Consider the following 21,757-nt stretch of genomic DNA (forward strand, 5'->3'; position numbering starts at 1 on the left):
TCATCAGTTGAAACTAATTTATATCTTGTAGAATATCTTGTTTGAAGATGGGCCAACCTTGTTCAGGAAAACCTCAGTGTGAGTGATAATTGCAGAATTTGAGTTAATTTGATAGTCAATTTTGGCTAAAAATGATTATAATTTGTTGTTTTTAATGAAATAATGAAGAAATTAATATATTTGTAATTTTTTATAAACAGGAATCAAAAGAAGAAAATTTCAAGTGCTTTTGAGGAAAATTAATGCAAAAAAGTGAAGAAAAAATTAAAGATTGGGATAGCTCGCTTAACGCACAAGACAGACTCAGCGTGTTTCCTCGCTTAGCTTAGCTCATGCTTAGCGCGAAGAAGGCCATAGGCGCGCTTAGCGCAAAAGTCCATGCTAAGCACGAGGTCGCATGGAAATTAAGCTACCTTAGGTAGGCCTATAAAAATAGTAGGAAAAGGAGAAAGACACACCTACACATCGAGAGACCGAGACTCAGAGCTCTCTAATGAATGCATCCTAAGACTAAGTATTTTTAATAGGGGAAACCCTTTCTCTATGTCCATTATCCTCTTCTCTTTCTTTATCCATCCTTTCCCTTCTTCTATTCACATCATCCCCTAAAGTGTAAAGCCTCTCAATGAGAGACTAAATCCCATTGTTGGGAGCTTGATAGACCAACTCTTGTAATGTAACTCTTTCTTATTATCTATCTAATGCAATTTTGTTTCTATTTCTCTTTTCTGTGCTTAATTGTTTATTATGGTCTGATTATCCATATAGTGTTTAGGGGATAATGCATTGAAAAATGATTATTTTCTAAAGAACTGAGAAAGGGTATCTTAATAAAATCATTATTAGAAATAGATTGATATTCGTTTAGTCTATTTCATGCATTTTTAATCTTAATGCGATTTATTATTTTTACCTTTGTAAAAAAATTTGGTATATTTGCCAATGAGTTAACAGAGAGTGTCTAGACTCAAATAATCAACATTGTTTTTTGAAATTTTGAAATTTGAAGTAACATGTATGAGAACAAGTTTTGTTTTTTTGTTTTTCTTTCTTTCCCTGTTTTTTGTTTTTGAATTTGTTACATTTTTTTTTGTTCCTCCTAAAATTCTACTCATATTTTGTATCTGGTTCTCCAATAACACGAGTTCTAAAGGTAGATATTTTCATTACTGTACATTGTTAGGATTTTAAATATTTGAAAGATTTTAACATTGTGAAAGAAGCTGGTGGAGTTGGTAAGGAAATCACTAAGGACTTTAATGTTAATGTTATGGACAACACCTTGGAAATCCACTTATCCTGAGCAGGGGAAGGAACTAATGTCATTCCTATAAGAGGTGTATGTAGACATTTCACATCTATTATCACTGTGACCTCAAGTAAGTAGTTTTCATAATATTGGTGTCATCTCTTTCAAATACCTTGTCCTTTAATGTTTTGTAAGCATTTTCACTTTGTTGTAGACTTTAAAGTTTATGCACATGGGTTCTTTACTGGAACAATTGTTGGAACAAAGTTCAGATTGGTTTGCAGTCAAGCACGATGCATATACATCTATTAGAATCTTGTAATATACTAATAGACATGACTTTTTTTATATAAATATTAATATTAGATTATATAACAACATGAAATTTATTGCAAAGATCTAAATTGTGGTAATTTTAAGGTAACAGAAAATGCACACTTAGTTTCTCAAAAACAATTCTCTAATTTCTCTCTTTATGTAACTTTTTCTTTTCAATTATAAATTTTATTTCTGAGTAGCTACATTTGCCTTGTTGCAGAACTTCTAGGTCTGAAAACATATTATTTCAGTTTAAGACAAATTAAAGTTGCTACTGATAACTTTGACCCAACAAATAAGATAGGTGAAAGAGGCTTTGGACCAATATACAAGGTAAATTTGATAGATTATAATCATCTTAAGTAGTATGAAGTTTTGAAATATTGGGGTTAAGTCTTTTTATCTCCAATATTTTTAAAAATGAAGTATACAAGGTAAATTTGATAGATTATAATCATAAGTTCATTAGAGTTAAAAAGTATGAACTTGAAAGAATAGAAAGTTTGCTTATATTACTATTATGCCAAGAATTATTTCATCTATGTAATTTTGTTTATTTTTGCCTTTTGCCCTTTTTGTCTACATAAAAAAATTGTGGTGTGTCTTGATGTAGGCAAAGTATTTTGTTTTACAACAATGGAAAAGTATATTTAGAAGTAATAGTAAAGGAATCTAAATCAAAGTATTATATCCAAGAGTTTGGATTAATTGATCATTATCCTAGCACCTTCAAAACCCTTGTTTAATCTTAAATACTAGTACTCCTTTTGATGTAATTTTTTTTATGCATAGGTGTAACTTGCTTTCAATATCCCTTACTACTTTAACGGCCATGTTTATATGGATAATGTTTCATAGACATTTATTGTGATATGAGACATGAATGATAGAAAAAATAGAGCAAAATATAGGTATGATAAGATTTTTTATGTATTTTATTCTTTGTTTTGGATTTATAAATTTGAGTATTTCGTTAATTATATATATGTGTTAATTCAAATTTTGACGCTAAAAAATATAAATACAAAAAATAATTGTTAAATTATTGATGATAAATGATAAAAATGAAAAACAAATGAAATAAACAATTTTTTATAAAATAGTATTTCCGATGGATGCATCCGTTAGAAATTTCCGATGGAACATTTCCGACGGATATTTCCATTGGAAATTTTTAACAAACACCAAAAATCCGTTGGTTAAAATTTCTTATGATCATTTTTCCGACGAATTTTTGTCTTTCGGAAATTCGTCAAAATTTTTGAATTACCGATGAATTTTTGAGGTTTCTGGCGAATTTCTGTCATCGGGAATACGCTTTTTTTTAGTGTCAGTATGAATTAGATCTCTATTATGTGTTGTCCAAATGCACTAGGCCATGCAATGCCAAAAAGCATACCATAGTTTCCGCTTCTTCTTGCCCCTCAACATACCCAATGCTCCTCAAAATGCTTTAATATATTTGTCTGCATCACAATTGACAGTCCTAATCATTTATAGACTTTGCACCAAAGTTGATATGAGACATTGCATGTGACAAATAGATGATTCACGTCCTCGATATAGCAATCACAAAAATGTGCATTCTAAGACGGTTTATTACTAAAAATCATCTTAGAAAGCAACATACGAAGATGGTTGGAAAACTATCATAAAAAGTAAACATTTTTCACGACAACGACTTAAAAAATGATTTGAAAATTGTTATGAAATGTGTTCAGAAACTAACGCCAAAAACTTTTTTTATAATAGTGAAAGACTAAAACCTTTGTTGGTGCTTGATATTTCCATAAACATGACGATCCTATATGGATTGTTCTACTACTATTAAAATGAACAAATCCAAATCCAACTCCAGGATCATATATGTTAGGTAGGATGGAAAATCATTTGCAAACCAAGAGAAATTATTAGGTAGTTTGATATCATTGTATTTCTATTTAACACATAGCTAATAGTTATTGATTTATTTTCATAAATTGAAAAAAAAATTTAAATGTGTCACTTAGAGATTGGTTAAAATGATGAACATGTGATAGTCTTGTATTACTTAATGATTTCTTTGAGCTAAAAGGAACTTTTGACGCCTAATAGCTAATCAAGTAGCTATAATTGGATAAATCTGCTTGCGATTCATGTTTGTGTAATGATTCTTAAGGTTGTCTGTTATCCGTTCTAGTATTTCAGTGATGTCTTGCTTAGTAGTATTGAATATTGATAATGACTCCTCATTCTACCATTTTAGGTAAAAATAAGTAGTGTCTAACTTTCACAATCCAATGCATAGTTTTCTTTTGTGCTTTATTTTATTCATTCTTTTGTGCTTTATCTTATTCATTCTTTTGGGCCTTATCTTATTCGTTCTAGTTTTTCATCTTTTAAGATTCATTTTAATTCTTTCTTTAAATTTGAGTCAATGAAAGTGTTTTTTCTTTTTGGTGAAGGGTCAATGTTAGTGTTTACATTATGAATCACACTTTGCGGTGATTATGAATCGCCAATAAGTTAATTTATTTAAAATAATTAATTTTTACTTTAATAACGATATTTAATTATCACTATTCATAAATCCTCCCTATTTAATTATTAATCACACTTTGCAGTGATCATGAATTTATGAATCATTGCTTTCAAGTTATTATTAGTACAGAGCGGAGATAACAGGCCCACACACCAAGGTACACAGAAGATTGCGCTATTACCAATCCTCCCTTCCCCACTATATGAGATTTTTCAATACGACTAGATATTTATGGATGAGTATAATTTTCAAACACAATAAATTGAAGGATAAAACTAAGGTGTAATATTTTAACTAGTTTTGATGTTATTTTTGAATTGAAATAAAAAATTATTCTGATAATAAGACTAAATTTGTATTTCCATTATCCATATTAGGAGAATCCGTGTCTAAAAAAAATAGAAGTTAAATACAACTAATAAAATATAAAAACTAATAATATAAAAATAACGGAAGTTAATGTAAGTTTGAAGAAAAATTTAAAATTTAAGAAGTGGTTTAAAAGTAAAATTATTTAATAAAATATGTACATCAAAAGAAATATTTTTTTTATTAATAGTTATAAATAATTTATAATATTTTTTAACAAACAAAAATTAATAGGATTCAACACAGGTACAAGAAGTACATGAGAGAAACCAAAGTGCAGAATGACCAAATTACAATAAGCACAAAATCCTACCACAGACTTCCCTTCACATTACATCTTAAGGTATGCCTAATAATACTAATACATAAATTAGTTGATTTAATTGAAAATATTTAATAAGATTAACTTATAAATTGACTAATAAATGTTAAATGATATAAAAATATATATTTAATATTTTAATATTTAAATTTTATTTTAATAACATATTATCTTAAAAAATAAGATATATTTTTGTTTTTATGAATTGAATTAATAAAATAAAAATCATGTAAGGAATTAAATTAGATTATATAATTAAAAAATTATAAAAATAATTTAGGCAAAAATTTATAAAGTTGATATGATTGAAATTTTTTCTAACTTTAAGGAAATGAAAATTGACTAATTAATTATGATGTGTGTGGTGCATGTAAGAATGTAAAATTAGATATAAGAGTTTTTTTTTCCATAAAAAAAGAGAATTTTTAAATTAAATAAAAGGTTAAAATAAAATAAAAACAAAATTAAGAAGAAAACTAGTAGTTTATAATTTAAGCTATTTTTCATAAGTTATTTCAATTAACTTATTTTCATAACCTATTTCAAATATTTTATTAAAAATAATTTGATGTACCAAATTTTTTTAATAAATAAAGCTTAAATATAGTCTACTTGAAAATATCTTATGAAAAATAAATTCTTATACCTCTAGTCAAAGAAACTTATAAATTCCTAAAAAAATAATTATTTCAATTAATCTTTTTAAAAAATAACTTTAGCTACTCACATTAAATTTTTTAATAATTTATATTATTTTTTCATAATAACTTAAATATAATTGATTTTAATTAATTTTTCTCATAAAATTGATTACTTTATCACGCGAAAATTGACAAAAAATTGTTGATACGGCTACGCAGTAATTGACTAAAATAACCCGTAAATTAATAGGGACACGCACGCGGGTCCCGACACGCCGTCACTATTTATATAGTGAAACCTTTCTCGTCTTTCTTCGGTTCCCTAATTTGTGACTCTCTTTCGTTTCTCATCAGAGACTTACACAGTCCAATTTCCAAACCGAATCGAGTTTAAATTTGAATTTCATTTTCAACTTCCCTGTGATGCCTTACACGGTCCGAGAGAACCTCTCGATCGGGAACATCGGCGACGCGGCGGAGATTCTCGAAAACGGCGCCGCTCAGAGCGTGACGCACATCCTCTCCGTCCTCAGCTCCGCCTCTATCTCCTTCTTCTCCGAATGGAAAACCACTCTCTCCATCCCCGCCATGGAGATCACCAAAGTCCACGTGGCGGACGCCGCCGCCAAATCGGCTCTCCCGCCGGAGAAGCTCCTCTACTCGCTCGAGTACGCCGGCCGCGACCTCAAGCTCGTGCGCATGGCCGTGCCTCTCAGAGACACCGAGAAAGATGACTTGCTCGATTACTTGGAAGTCTGCATCGATTTCATTGATCGCGGTCGGAAGGAAGGTTCCGTTCTCGTTCACTGTTTCGCCGGAGTTTCCAGAAGGTTCTATTTGAAATTGCGTTTGATATTTTAATATTTTGTTGCTATTGTTGTTTTTTTCTTCCGAGTGTTGAGGGTTTTGCGTGTGTTTGTTGCAGCGCGGCGATTATTACGGCGTATTTGATGAGAACCGAACGTCTATCTGTAGAAGGTGTGAATACTGAAAATGAAACCGTTACTGTTTTTAGAGTGTTCTGAGACTGCATTTGGATAAACACTTGTTCCATAAAAAAACTTGTTTATAAGCTTTACCTTGAACCTGAGTTAAATAAACTTGAAAAAAAGGCTTATTGTGATAAGCTTTGAGCTAGGGTTGTGCAAAAATTGATTTTCTTAAAAATCCAAACAGATTCATTTTCAATACACTCTATAACAGCGGGTCGGTTAACCGAACGGCTTTTGTAAAGTGGATTTGTTCTTTCTTCTTCTTTTTAAATTTTTTTTTTAAAACAGTTTGATTTTTTTTCCTCATTTCTTATTTATTTTGTGTACCTTCTGACATATTTTTGAAAAATAAGTTTTTTAAAAATATTTCCATTTTTATAGATGAGGTGATATTTGATTTCGAAATCCAATTATTATATTCCTAATCCGGAGTACTCCTTGGTGTAATCATAAAAAGTAATAATTTTTTCTTGGAATCTTCGCAATTGATATCTTTTCCAAGCAATTTTTTTTTCGAGCATGTTTAGTAAGGCAATATTGGAGCTTATAAGTTTCTTTGACTAGCATATAAGCTAGTTTGACCATATCAGCAAGCGTATAAGTTTTTAGTTTTTCAGTTAACTTATCAACTTCAGCAAGCATATGTCATTTCATCCCTATACCTGTGTAGTTAATTAAAAGTCATTTGAACCCTTTAGGTGCACAATGTTTATTTTTAGTTCTTATGTCTAGAAACAGCTTCTTTTAGCCCTTACACATACTTTTGAACTCGATTTAGTCCCTACACATGCCCTTTTTAATCGTTTTTAGTACCTACAATTTTGGACGGGACTAAAATGGATTAAAAAGTGTATATTTGTAGGGACTAATACAAGTATAAGTGTAGGGCTAAAACTTCAAAATTGTATAGATATAAGAACCAAATGAGTAATTAAACCTTATTAGAATAAGTTGAAAAAATTTCTTGAAAAATTTCTGTATAAGCTATTTTAAGTACTACTACGGTGGTTTTACTTCAGCAAACTGAGATTGTACTACCAGATTGTCTCAATAGTGCTTAGCGTATTTACATCATCATCATCATTAGTTCAGTGCCGTTGCTAAATGTTGATATGTGTATATTTTTTCAAAATGGACTGAGTAGCTTTTGTTTTACTTTTAGAAGTGAAGTAAATTGAATTATCTGCGTGTGGAACTTATATGTTTCCGTTTTTCGTATGTATTTTCCTGTACTGCAGATGCCCTTGAATCGTTGAGGCAGAGCTGTGAATTTGTTTGTCCCAATGATGGTTTTCTTGAGCAGGTGTGTTGTGAAGGGTCTCTTTTTATAGTGGTGCAGATATCTTTTTTAATTACCAATCAGAATTATGACTTTTTTTTTTCTCTCCAATCCTAGTTGAAAATGTTTGAGGGGATGGGTTTCAAGGTTGATCACTCCAGCCCTATATACAAGCGCTTTCGTCTAAAAATACTATGTATGGCTTCATCCCACTGGCTTATATATCGTAGAGGACTTGTGGTACATCTTATCATTCTTCTTAGTTTAATGGTGCTATGGCACATAATAGAGAGATAGTAATGTTTTGTTATAACACTACCAATGTGAAAACAAAAAAAAGGTGGGTCTAAGCTACACCCTCTATTATTTTGGGGTGTATGATACCCCTCTTACTTCTTTGTCGCATGTCATCACTGCCACTGGAATGATACAAGTACAACTCACATTGTTATCTTTATTTTGCTACGTTAACTTTATGTCTCTTTTTGGAGCTTATGTGGAATATTGAAGACAAGGTCAAATATCTTGTTTATTTACATGGCATACTTGTGTTGTGAGTGATTGCTACCAGAGGCAATATTTAACCAATCATTTCGTTTTCTCGGGCCACGGGTGGCTTAGTGGCTTTATGTTATTTTTCCAACTTAGACTTTTGTCTGTAAAGCAATTTCCATTCTTTTTTCTTTTTGATCGGCAAATGCTATTTTGTTAGTTTTGTTAGCCAATATCAGTTGGTTACTATTTGGCAGTATTAAATTATTAATCACTTTGAAGAGGTGAAAAGTTTTGGTTATCATTTCTCACCACCATATGTAATTAATTTAGTACCCATCGATCACTTTACCATGTTCTCTCTTTTTATAAATAAATCAAGAGGCACCATGCATTCTGCGGACCATGCCCATTATAAATTTTTTGAAAATAGGAATCATGGGTTAGATGTTAAGAGTTGCTTCCCCTCTCCCAAATTCTATACAGAAACAACTTTGACCAAGAAAATTAAGTGCTTATTCTCATTCTTTCTTTATCTCTTTGTATTTTTTTTACCTAGGTAGTTGTATCCCATTTTCAACTTAACTTTTTCCTGCTAGCTGCTGTTCTGGTATTATGCTTATTTTGTGCTTGTGTCAATCTTTTTGTTTATTATGAGCATTGAAAATGAGATAATTTATGGCATCTGAGGAAACACATGTCTCTTTTTTCAGATGAAAATCATTTCTCAGGGTTGAGGATAGACAGTTCCAAACTTGGTGCAGATCCTGGCATGCCTGTTGAAATTTCTTCAGAGGCAGAAGAAACTACTAAAGTTGAAAATAATCATAGTCCTACATATCGCTGTAAGAAGTGCCGACGACTTGTTGCATTGCAAGAACATGTCATAGACCATGTTCCTGGTGAGGGTGAGAGAGCCTTTGAGTTCCACAAACGGAGAGGTGGCAACCCTTTCAACAAATCTGATGAATTTGAGTGTTCATCTGTATTTATTGAGCCTCTACGGTGGATGAAAGCTGGTAAGAAACATTCAACTACAATGTCTCTAATTTTCCAACGAGCTGTGAATTCATGCTGCACTTTTTGTGCAGAATGTTCCCATAATTTTGTACAAGAGATCAAGAATGGTCTTCTATGATATTTTGAAATGTGTTACCACTTTTTTCTTGCCTCTTTTGGAACATTTACTGAATTGTTTTTTCTTGACTGCTCCCTACATTTCAGATTGTCTGTTGTTTAAAGTAATGCACACATTTTATATACAAAAAATCAATTGCATCAATTATTATGACAAAATGATCCTCTTCGACTAAAATACTTCTATTAAACGAGCTAGAATGTAGGGAGTACATTTGAGTAGAATGGTTACACACACACACATGCATGTAAGGTTGTTTGGTGATATACTGTGGTATACAGTTACTATACAAATAAATATGCATAGAAGTGACAGTTTTTAACTGATATCTCTTGTAACTCAGTTGAGGAAGGTGCAATGGAGGGAAAGCTGTCCTGTGCTCATTGTGATGCCCGTTTGGGATACTTCAATTGGTCAGGCATACAATGCAGCTGCGGAAGCTGGATAACTCCAGCTTTTCAACTCCACAAAAGCTGGATAGATGTGAGTCCCATGTAATCATTGTTGCGCCATTTTATGCCTAAGGGATGCCACTGCCAAATTCTTTGTCATTGTTTTTGGACTTATATTCTGCTCAAATTCTCCAAGCTGGTCCACTGCCAACAATGAAGTTGTGGAAGGAAGGAATGGAGTCTTGCTCTTTTGACATGCTCAAGTTTTCCAGGCTGAACTAATGCAGTTATATGGAAGGGAGGATTATTATAGTTTTACACTTTTTGTGCTTCTTCCAGAATGACTTTTTGGAGCTGTGATTGTAGATTATTACTGCTTTCTAGTAAATGGTGAAGCATGAGTTAGGATTCCAATATTAGGGCTTGTTCCCTCGATGATTCTACCGTAAGCAACCATAATATTTGTTTCGTCAAAAGAAAATGAGTGTTCTCCATTGTACCTTCTTCTATTATTCTCAATATACAAATTTTTTTCTTAGATGTGAAGAAATTGGCTACTAGTTGAAACAGACACAAGAATATAAATCTAATGGATGAATACATCCACATGACCTGAATGCAGATATATTTCTTGCCTCTCATTCCTATGTTCCTTCCCTTTTTTCTTTTTTTGGTCATTTCCCACTTGGCAATTGGATCAGAATTTGATAACTACTCTAAGTGAGGTCACGGTTATCAGACATTATCAGGTCTCTTGCAAAATGTGCTGGCGTGGTCCCACAGAATTTCTTTTATTGCACCAATCTACTAAAAGCTGGAACAATTTTTGTAGTTAATATTAGGAGTTAATTCTAGATTCAATATTGGTTAAGTTGAAACAATTTTTTCCATAAAAAAATTGAAACAATTTCAGGTAGTTTGTGTTAAATTAAAAACATCAAAACATAAATTACTTCACTTTAAAACTAAATATTAGTCCAGTTTCATTCAAAATCAATTTTATAAAATTCATCCAAACAATAAGTGTGTTGCTTTTAAAAAATGCATTGCTAGAATAAATTATACCGATTATAGTAGTTTTTGCACCTAAGGACACGCAAATTACAATAAATGATTTTTATTACAATATGTTTGATAACATGTTTGTTACCCCTAGATGTGGATCCAGCAGATGCTACAAAAAGCAGTGCCCTTGACATGAAAAAGAGGTTAAAAGAGAGAAATACACGCGTTAATGTGAAAATGCAATCATGATCTATGCTAATGTGAAAAATCACATCACTAACGTGTGATTAAACAATGCTAATATTGTGAGTTTATACTTAACATAAGGGAATTTTAAATTTGTGAATCATGTGATCGTGGCACAATTTATAAGATTATATCGAAAACATATAAAAAAATCTAATATAAAACTATGACAATATAATTAACTAATTCACGTAAGGATACCACTAAAATTCAAGTAAGAAGTTTGATATTTATTTTTGTAGTTATTCTATTATTAATATTTTAATTTGACAGTAATTATATATAATAAAAAAAAGCAGAGAAGCCATTAAAAAAAAGAGATGTATTTCAAATAAGGTTAGATTACTTTCTGCCTATAGTTTCAATTTCAAATAAAAGAGATCAAATGATTAATTTAAGAAACACTAATCCAATTCATAATGATGTACCGGAAAATACAACATTTTTGTTATTCGACCAACCTTCAGGAGAAGCAAATACAACAGGTACACTAATCAATAAAATAAATAAAATAACAATTAATACAAAAACAGCTAATTGGAAATCTTTTTATTTACTTTTTTTTATTTTTTAAGAAAAAAGAAAGTTATAATTATTAATAAATTATATCTATATATATAGATATTCTATATCTTTTATCTTAATTAATATTTGACCCTACTAGGTGCACCCAGTAATTATTGGGAAAAGTCCTTTAAGCCCTTGAGTATTTTTTTTTTTAAAAAAACAACTCTCTCGCCTCTCTCTCTCCCGTGCCACGATTCAGCTTCTTCTTCCTCGGAGTCTGCTGCTTCTTCATTTGTTTGCTTCTTCAGTCTTCTTCTTCTGCGCCGCGATTCCATCTTCTTCATTGTTCTTCGCGTTTCTGCTTCTTCATTGTTCTTTGCGTTTCTTCTTCGCATTGTTGTCGTGATTAGGACTATGGGTCTGCTTCTTCTTCGCGTTTTTGCTTCTTCTTCGAGGTTCGTTTCTTCTTCGCGTTTTGCTTTTTCCACCATTGTTGCCGACGATGGCGAAAACCGCTATCGGAAAGTTGCTGGGCTGTTTACGGATCACTTGATCCGTAAAAGTCACAGTTTCATTTTAATTGAAAAAATGCCAAATATTTGATACATTGTGAGCTTTTTTTGAAATTAGGGTATTTTAATTTAGACAGTACAATCATTGCCTGCAAATCAATGCTCCCCCTTTAATTAGGTTTGCTTGCCTTATTTTGTTTTTGGTTGTTTCAATATTGTTGAACTTGAACATTGTAATTACTGACAATGCTCCCCCTTTAATTAGCTTTTTTTGGTTGTTTCTTGGACACATTAGAAAAAATCTTGTCCCAGTTAGCACCTAATATCCCTTTTTCGTAGACATACATATTAGTTAGGCTTGTTATATAAAGTATATGATGAATAGAATAAAACACACATCAGTGGTTACATTTATGGGTCTATTTAGATAAACTTTTCTATATATATAGATATATCCTCTTTTAGGGAATTATCCAAATAGTATATATTGATTAGCATTTTTTTATCAGCAAAATAGGATATATATTAATAAAAGAGTACCAGAGGTACTATAATTACAAGGTGTTATAAAAATCCTAGTGGATCCACATGTGATGCTACTTTCGGACTGATGTGATCCACCCTACAAAAAAGAATACATCAACAATACCCTTTGGCTTGTGAGCCCTCCTAAATTAATGCCCCACAGCTAATGCAAAAACAGCGCATCATCCATCAGCTTATTAGCATTGAATGATTAGCATGAATTACTTCATTTAAAAAATTCCAAGAGATACCTAGTGCTTGTATGAAATTATCCAAATATTCCAAACCAAATATTGCTAGTAAAACTAGTCTCATTATTACAAAGATAAAAATCACAACTAGAGTAAGCACGGGCACAAAGATGCCACCCCCACCAACACCTTCCACAGTCCTAAATGCTGATTCCTAGGAATCCAATCATATATTTTTGGTAAGTGTTAGACTCTTAGGTAGCATTTGGTAAACATATTAGAACAGAAGTTACAAAATGGAACATAACCAATGGGTTCTATTCTAGCTTTGGTGAATTATAAAAATAGAACAAAACACAATATTGTGTTGAGAAATGGTATATTTTGATTCTATTTCGTTTATCCACACACATCAAACACTATCTTAGCATTAAGTATTCGAGATGTTGTTGACCACTAAGCATTTGAGATGCTGTTGACCATTGTTTATGCTTAGTTTGTTTATCCACACACATTTGAGATGTTGTTGACCACTAAGCATTTGAGATGTTGTTGACCACTAAGCATTTGAGATGTTGTTGACCATTGTTTATGCTTAGTTTGTTTATCCACACACATTTAAGATGTTGTTGACCACAAAACAACACCTTCCTGAATCAAGGTCAATACCACTAAGCATTTGAGATGCTGTTGACCATTGTTTCTCATATTCATAAAGCTCAGCAAGTTTCTCTCTAAGCATTTGAGATGCTGTTGACCATTGTTTATGCTTAGTTTGTTTATCCACACACATTTGAGATGTTGTTGACCACAAAACAACACCTTCCTGAATCAAGGTCAATACCACTAAGCATTTGAGATGCTGTTGACCATTGTTTCTCAGATTCATAAAGCTCAGCAAATTTCTCTCTAATAAGTAAAACATATGATAAAACAACAAGTGGCCATTAGAGTAATTGAATTGAGTCAACCAAATGCTTGAACAAGCATTGGGTGATGGTGCTTTGCTGTCCCAAATCAGTGTCACTTATAAGCAATGCATATATCTTAATTTCAAAGTTCGAATATCCTTTTTCTACCAAGTAGTGCCTGAAAAAACATAATGCCTATATGCGTTAGACGCATGAAATTTGAGAAAATGAAATGAGTGATGGATTTTGTGGTACTCATTTGCAGATCATGGTAAGGACCAGAGGATTAGGTCGTGCCTTAGGTCAGGTCACTGGCAGAGGTGTGGGCAGAGGAGATCATGATGATTCCGATGATGTTCCACAGCGTCAACAGCCTACTGCATCCGCACGGAGGCAGCGAGTCGCTGTGACTGCGGCACACAATGAAACAAATGTTCAGGATGACCCGATGGAGGCACCAGCTGTTGTAGAGGAAATTGTGGCAGACATTCCTGCGGACACAGGTGCAGAGGCTGCTGAGGATGAGGATGAGGGATTTCCGGGTGGTCCGAGCAACCCATCCGTGTTGATCCAGTATGCGGATCACATTGCTTACAGCATATGGACGGGAGAGTTATTTATACTATTTATTTTTAGTTACTTGTAAATTATACTTTATGATTGAAATTAATTTTCCTTTAAATGATGATTTTAACGAATTTTGCGTTCCTTTATACTTCAATTCATGAGCGTCCTGAATTGAAGCTATCATCTCATGGGAGGAAGGTCCACAGTTTAGGCAGGCCTGTCCCTGCCATTAAGGGACTTGTTGCTGGTACAGGACTAAGTCCTCTGATCGCGTGTTCGGTAGACACCGGCGATTGGGGACTTTTGTCCGCGTTTGTCGAGCGGTGGCACCGGGAGACGTCTAGTTTCCATCTCCCGGTGGGAGAGCTCACCATCACGCTGAACGACGTTTCCTCGCTTCTTCATCTTCCCGTGATTGGCGACTTACACGCTTTTGAGCCCTTGCACGTGGACGATGCGGTTCAAATGCTGGTGGACTTATTGATGGTCTCTGCAGAGTCTGCTAGGGCTGAGACAGCCCAATGTCGTGGACCGTACGTACGCCTGCAATGGGTACGTGATATATATGAGCGCCGATGCCAGGAAGGTCATTGGACAGCTGCAGCTCGCGCATATCTTCTTCATCTTCTGGGTTGCACTTTGTTTGCTAACAAGAGTGCAACCAATGTCCATGTTGTCTACTTGGAGGCCCTTCGTGACCTCAGTATGACAGAGAGGTACGCCTGGGGAGTGGCTGCTTTGGTGCATATGTACGACCAGCTGAACGATGCATCTATGAGCCACAGCTGACAGCTTGGCAGTTACATCACATTGCTACAGGTAACAAATATGTTTTTCATTCGTTCAGCCTCAACAATATTCAACTTTAAATTTTGTTACACTTTCATTATTAATGTTTATAATTTTGATGCTACATCTGTAGTGCTGGATTTATGAGCAATTTCCGTCAATCGCGGACTCCACTGCTGATCAAGAGTACGACGAGGATTCTCCGCGTGCGTGTAGGTGGATTGCGACCAAGAAGACCGTGAAGAGCATTCGTATGCCAGCATACAGGGAGCGCCTGGACTGACTCCGGATTTCGGATGTCTGTTGGATCCCTTATGGGGAGCACCGGGAGGTTCGGGACTTCCATGTCAGATCATGCTATTCCGGTCTCTTGCGCTGGGGGCCTGTTGCTGTTTATTACCGACCGGAGAGGGTCGTGCGGCAGTTTGGCTACATGCAGACCATTCTTGCTCCTCCTGTCGATTCATGGGTCTCGTATGATGATATACACGATAGGTGGATGCACTACGAGGATCATATCGTTCCAGCAGGTGAGGTGTGCGTTGTGCCAGGCCAGTGTTCCAGTGACTACATGGACTGGTTCTTCCGCATCTCCCATCCTTTCATGACACCAGGCCATGCATTAGATCCTCTGCCTCATGGTTATGCCCCGCAGCCCCGAGTCGTCCCTCAGGCCCCGCAGACGGATATCCCTCACGTGCCGGAGCCAGGAGCATCGTCGACATCTGCGGAGGAGCCTAGACATGCAGTGGTATGTAATACTAATAATTTACGTCATTTACCTCAATATTTGCATAATAATTTGTGTAATCAGTTTGTTTTGTATGTAACAGGTTGGAGCGTCATCTGAGTCTAGGGGTGGTCACGCCTGGCTCATTGACACATAAGGTGATCGAAGAATGTCTCAGGTTGGCCAGGAGTGTGACACAGGACCATCTAGTATATGTTAGGTCTAGATGCAGGCGACGCACGGATCAGGCGTAGTTTATGTATATATTTTATATTGATATTCCATGTATATACAGATATTGTACATGAACTCAATTCATGAGTATTGTTGGTTTTATTTATTTTCATTAGTAATGTTAGTTTTATTTATTTCCATTGATTGTGTATTTCATTTGTGTCTATATACACGCGTGTTATTAAAATGGTCTAGTTAACTTAGTTATAGTATATGTAAATTATTATAAATGGTCTAGTTAACTTAGTTTACCAATTAATAAAAAATAATTTGAAATATAATTGAAATAAAGAAGTTGAAAAGGGTGTAAAAACAAAATTAAACAAAAAATGAACATCATTCGTTATCTAAGATCCTTATTTTATATAACGTACTAATATTTTTAAATTCTCTTATAATTACTATTTTCTCACTTATACTAATGATCATGTAAAAAAATGTATTATAAAGTAGTTAGTATTTTAATTTTTAATATAATACTAATTATTTTTTTTATATTCTTTATAATATTAATGATATGATTAATTATAAAAATAAAAAATAAATTAATGATGATAATATTAATTTTATAAATTTATTATTATTTTTTATGTATTTATTGATTCTTATTAATATGTATAAAATAACCTTAAATAATATCTTTAAAAGGATTCTTATTAATATATAAGAGGAAAACAATGTTGGGTGCACTTAGCAATACTCTTAATTTAACCTTCAAATAAAAAATTCAAACAAAAACAAAGCCCAAACCTTGGGCAAGCAAGTTCTTAAAGGATTAGCAGTTCAGAAGTCAGAAGTTGGGTTTTTTCTTCCGCTTCTCCATATATGACACAATTTGAATGCATTGCTTCTCATATGATTGTGTTTATTTGAGGTAAGCTTGCACTCTGCTGATTCATTAATTTTCTTTCAGTGTTTGTAATGTTGTAGGTACTGGACTTCAATAATATCACCTTCATTTCTAGATCATACAATATGCTTGCAATTTCTTTTCAATTTAGTTTTTTTTTATTCAATTCGTCTTTGAAACAGAAACATGGAGTTGCATGTGTTGGTCTTATTCGGATTCTAACCTATTGTTAATTAATATTCCGACATGACGAAATTATGTGTGGTTAATCACACGAAATTCGCTTGAGATCTTTACTTCACCCTACACTATGCATGGAATTTGGAATTGCTATGTGTGTTTGATCATCACTGTTACTGCTGGAGGTTTTGTGTTTCAATAAAAGCTCGTGTTTGTTGTGTGAACAAAGGGGGAATTAGGTTGTTTTTCTGTTTAGTGGTTGTGATTTGGACAATTGGACATAATGATTAAGTCTCCGTTTTTTTGACTAATTTCCCTTTTGTTGGGTTATTCTTAGATAAGGAACCAGAGTTTGTTTCTTTACTTAGGGGCTGAGTAAACTGTGATGATGCATGTAGTATGTCTTTCTTATCATGGTGTAGACTTTTCAATTTTATTGGTGTACTTGATCTTGTGCAGTCATTTTTGTTTGGCTGTTTTAAGAGTTAATTTGCGACTTGATTAACCTTCCTTGAGAGAAAAATGCATCATCCTATAATTTTAAATTTTAATACATTTTCTATTTCAATTTTCATGTTGGGTTTCACAGTTGAGGTGCCTTTGTCTCTGTTTGTAGAAGATGGGTGTTTTCTGGATGCTGGCTGTTATGAAGGTGCTATTTTGATCGAATCTGAATTATAAATTCATCACCAATGGGTTACAGATGCATTCAGTGTTGGTGTCCTGTCAAAACACTTTACGTGCAGTATTCTCCTGGCAACATTCGCTTGATGAAATGTGTAGGTATTCTTTTTTACATAAAAAAAATGAAATCCATGATCGTTCATTCTATTTTGTTTTGAATTTCCCAGTTAATGAACTGATTTTGAGACCTCTTTGTGTTATAGGAGAATTGCAAGGCTGTTGCAGACGAATACATAGAATGTGAAATCATGGTGCCTAGTACTCCCTTATGCCACTGGTTTATAAGTTGAAACCTCTTAGTTTTGTTTTGAGATTACCCTGTTTCCCCTTCCCTGTTGCAGATACTTGTAATAGATTTGATACTTCACAAGCCCAAGGCCTATAGACATCTCCTCCACAATGTCATCAATCAAGAAACAATGAAGTTTCATGTATGGTTGAGCTCCTCCATTATTCCTCCTGCACTACCATCCTGTATAATTATATCATTGTGAATGTTGTTTTTATGTATCATTAATGAACACTAAATTGTTTTACAATTCTGAGTATTGCAATTATGACTTTCAGTTAGCATTATCGCTGACATTAGTGTTTTATTTGATGATAATGAGCAGTTGTATTTTTATTGTCTGATAATAACAAACATGAAGCATTATCAGTTTTGAACTGGATAATTAGAATCTCCAACTGGATTTACATTGTTACTTTTGGGGATTCTTAAACTTTATATGAAAAATATCTCTTCAATAGATTTTGGATATTTAATAAACAAATTATATACTAAAGTTGCTACTTGCATTTTGGCCCTATCAATGCACGTGAGGTATTTGTTTTGGTTTTATAATCAGGTTAGAATTTACTTGAATAATATGCATGAATCTATGTGAGAGTGCCTTTTCTAACAGAATAATGATTTTAATAACAGATGCTGATAAAATTTGTTTTAACATATGGCATGTGTAATACTCAGAATAATGAGAATGAGATTCAATTTATCTTCAATTTTTTACCTGTACTCTATACTCATTCATTTTTACCTTTTCCAGCACTAACAAGGAGATACTTTTTCATAACTTTGCAGGGACTACTCTGGAAATTGGCTGTCATTTTTCTTCTTTTTGAATCTTGTATGCATTCTTTTGTAGATGTTATCCTTTTTTAATGCTTTAGGTGCATAAAGTCTAAAATTCCAGCTTTTGGTTTACTTTTACTAAACTATATATTGCATATGAGGACTTTATCATTTGTTGAAGACAGATGTTTGATCTTGGAAAGCAGCAAGGGAAAATTGGGTTCCTCTAATAGCGTCTCTTCATTAGTATCAATATGCTGGAAGGTTCAGATATCTATATTAAAATCACCCTTTTTCTCAAAATAATTAGTCTGGATTTTTGCCAATTATGATGAATGTTTTATGGTTTTCATTGGCAGGTGCTGATGGATGTTATAATTGGGAATTTGATGTTTCTTTTAACTTTCTTCTTTATGGTTAAGATGTTTTTCCATGTATCGATCACCATCTCCAGGTATAAATTTTTTATTTAGTTGTCATGCTTATAATGAAGAAAGGACGATTAGTTAACACACTTCCCATTTAACTAACCCGAAAAAAGTAACAATCTGTTTGTTATTTTAGCAATTGGAAGAAAGCTTTAGTACCAAAATGGGCCATTAGGAATTTCATGAATCTATCACAATTTTGAATTAAAGATTCTTTTTTGGGTTTGTGTGTTTCTATACATGGGTTCTGAGAGAGATTTAGAAGTAACTGCAAGTGTAGCTTATATAGCCACTGCAAGTGGCTTCAACTGAACTAACTGCCTAGCTCAGGACTGCTGTAAAACTGACTTGTAACGACTAGCACAGCCACACAGGTTGATAGGCCTAATGATATGCTATAATGTTCTGTCTTTTAAGCTTTGTAATTAATGGGATGAGAAAAGATGATGCGTGATAGAGTATGGGACGATTTTTTCTCATTTTAATTTTATGGAAGCATTTTTTAGGTTTTTATATATATATATATATATATATATATATATATATATCAGTTTGGTGTTTCTGGACCATCATGATCACTTAAGCTTAAATTATTCATCTATGCAGGTGCATTGACCTTTTGCTTACACTCATGATTTCAAGTTACTTCAAGATTTTTCTTATTGCCATGATGGTAATATTTGCAATGAAGAAATCTAAGTTGGTTCTTTTAGTTTTATTGTTGATGACTTCCCGTGCCTGTCTAATGTCTATGATGTTAAATGCAATACATATCTTTAACTTTAAAGTATGTGTCCTTACTTAGGTCTGGGACTTTCCATCTTCTGTGATCTTCATCATTGAATTATTTTGTTTATCATCTAATGCTGCGGCATTGAAAGGTTAGTAATCATGTTGCCAAATCCTTGGAGAAATATTTTATTATACTCATTTAAATTGTGCAAGCATTGGACAACTGTTTGATTCCTCATCATGATTTGGCGTTAGCAGTTATTGGATTCATAGAAAATTCAGCAACATCTATGGTATCCTTGATCCTTCAATTTTGTATATTCCATCTCAAACTTTTAATAAGCCATTTTTCTGCTTAGGTTCTTTCACACATATGGTAGTGAGTGTATTTATGTCTTAGTTTGAATAGCCAGTGGTAGTAAACTAGTAATGAAATTAATGTGTCTCGTACAAGAATTAAGTCGGTGAATGGAATAACGATAAAATGGAAGTATTATTTGAGTGTTTCACTGATCATGGGTTTTGTTTATATCATTTAGAATGCAAATCCAACTATTATTCAGTCAATTTGCATGTGGTTGTATTAATGTAGTTGTGTGTCCACATGATCAAAACTGCATTTGCTTAGCTGCATGTGTGATCATTTTGGAAAATTGGCTCTAGGGTTGCTGCTTGTATTTTAAATACAGCATGATTGATCATATAATGCTTCTTGCTGAGCACTGATGAACATTTTTTTTGTCAAATAGTGATGACTGAGTCAACTATGCGTCGATGTGTTTGGACCTGCTTCAGTGCATATGCTATAAAATTTATTGTCACTCGAATACTGGAGCTCATATTGTTGGGGCAATTAATGCAAGGCTGGAGTCAAATGCCATTCACATTCTCTAAAGCCACCATGATTTAGTTTAGCATTCTCATGCTAATGTATTAGAATTTAGAAGCAGAATTTCGTGGCAAGTGTTTCTGAACTGTATATATGCTCATTGACATTTTTTAAATTTCTTTAATTTAATTTGATGCTTGAACTCTTCTAGCGTGCTCGTGGAACCTGCTGCGATGCTGCTTAATTCATTTCTTGACACCTTTTTTGCCATTATGTACCCATCGGAAAACATTTAGAAGTATCTGATAAACAAGTTGTTCCTATTAACTTGCAGCATTTTTTCGAATATTATTTGCAATAACTATTTGAGCGTATAGGGAGATTAGTGAGATTTCGAAATTTAACTCATGTAAACTTTTCAATATAAAAAAAATAATAAAAAATTTCATATACTATTTTATTTAATATTACATGATTTATTTTAATGAAGTATCTCCTTCAATGTTATGTTATTCATCTCAATTATTGTTATCACAATTATCATAATTTGTTTTAAAGATATTTATATCAAATAAGTTTTCCAAAATTAAATTTACATTAAATAAGTCTTGTTTTGATGTGAATGTTTCTCTTCGTGTAATATAAATGAGGATTACTTTTTTGTCTATTACTATTTTAAGAATTGTTTTTCCTTAAAAAAACTATTTTGATCTGGCAAATCTTTGAATATAATAACGATTAATTGTAATTTTTTTCATTGTCTTTTCCAGGAAATAAAACTAACCCAATTTTAGTCCCTTCTTAGTTTTGATTGAACCAACCTCTCCTAGCTTTACACAAGAAAAAAAAAGATTAAATTTATTTTTGGTCCTTTAAATTTGGAGATATATTTTTTTTAGTCTCTCAAATTCACAATATTTTCTTAGCCTCTCCCAACTGATTTTTGGCAGATTTGATGCACAATTTATAGTAATTTTTTAATATAAAAGGAACTAAAAAAAGTATTTCACAAATTTTAAAGATTAAAGAATACATATTTTAATTTGAGGGAC

General features: G+C 32.9%; 3 protein-coding genes across 6 annotated transcripts; all 3 read left to right on the top strand.

Annotated features, from left to right (window-relative positions):
- Positions 1 to 5,655: 5,655 nt before the first annotated feature.
- LOC100776877 (dual specificity protein phosphatase 12) lies at positions 5,656 to 10,251 on the top strand. The gene is made up of 6 exons (XM_003521076.5): positions 5,656 to 6,250; positions 6,346 to 6,398; positions 7,651 to 7,715; positions 7,809 to 7,887; positions 8,897 to 9,202; positions 9,665 to 10,251. Exons 1-6 carry the CDS (start codon positions 5,844 to 5,846, stop codon positions 9,817 to 9,819), a joined length of 1,065 nt encoding a protein of 354 aa, XP_003521124.1. The 5' UTR covers positions 5,656 to 5,843; the 3' UTR covers positions 9,820 to 10,251.
- A 1,634-nt stretch (positions 10,252 to 11,885) lies between these two features.
- Positions 11,886 to 15,249, top strand: LOC102668317 (uncharacterized). The gene is made up of 4 exons (XM_041013943.1): positions 11,886 to 11,996; positions 13,876 to 14,172; positions 14,355 to 14,918; positions 15,100 to 15,249. The coding sequence occupies exons 1-4, from the start codon at positions 11,886 to 11,888 to the stop codon at positions 15,247 to 15,249; spliced, it is 1,122 nt and encodes a 373-aa protein (XP_040869877.1).
- A 1,399-nt stretch (positions 15,250 to 16,648) lies between these two features.
- LOC100777410 (protein ARV 2) lies at positions 16,649 to 21,032 on the top strand. 4 transcript variants are annotated; one of them, XM_006576713.4, is made up of 10 exons: positions 16,649 to 16,804; positions 17,550 to 17,739; positions 17,848 to 17,895; positions 17,986 to 18,075; positions 18,726 to 18,771; positions 18,898 to 18,980; positions 19,076 to 19,170; positions 19,751 to 19,817; positions 19,950 to 20,025; positions 20,626 to 21,032. In XM_006576713.4, the coding sequence occupies exons 2-10, from the start codon at positions 17,653 to 17,655 to the stop codon at positions 20,784 to 20,786; spliced, it is 753 nt and encodes a 250-aa protein (XP_006576776.1). In that variant the 5' UTR covers positions 16,649 to 16,804; positions 17,550 to 17,652; the 3' UTR covers positions 20,787 to 21,032. The 4 variants fall into 4 exon arrangements, with proteins under 4 accessions (XP_006576776.1, XP_003521125.1, XP_040869948.1 ...); XM_003521077.4 differs by having other exon boundaries at positions 16,652 to 16,804; positions 17,577 to 17,739; XM_041014014.1 differs by having other exon boundaries at positions 16,670 to 16,804; positions 17,580 to 17,739.
- The last annotated feature ends 725 nt before the right edge of the window (positions 21,033 to 21,757 follow it).

Source organism: Glycine max, chromosome 3 (assembly GCF_000004515.6).
Source record: "Glycine max cultivar Williams 82 chromosome 3, Glycine_max_v4.0, whole genome shotgun sequence".
NCBI lineage: Eukaryota > Viridiplantae > Streptophyta > Magnoliopsida > Fabales > Fabaceae > Glycine > Glycine max.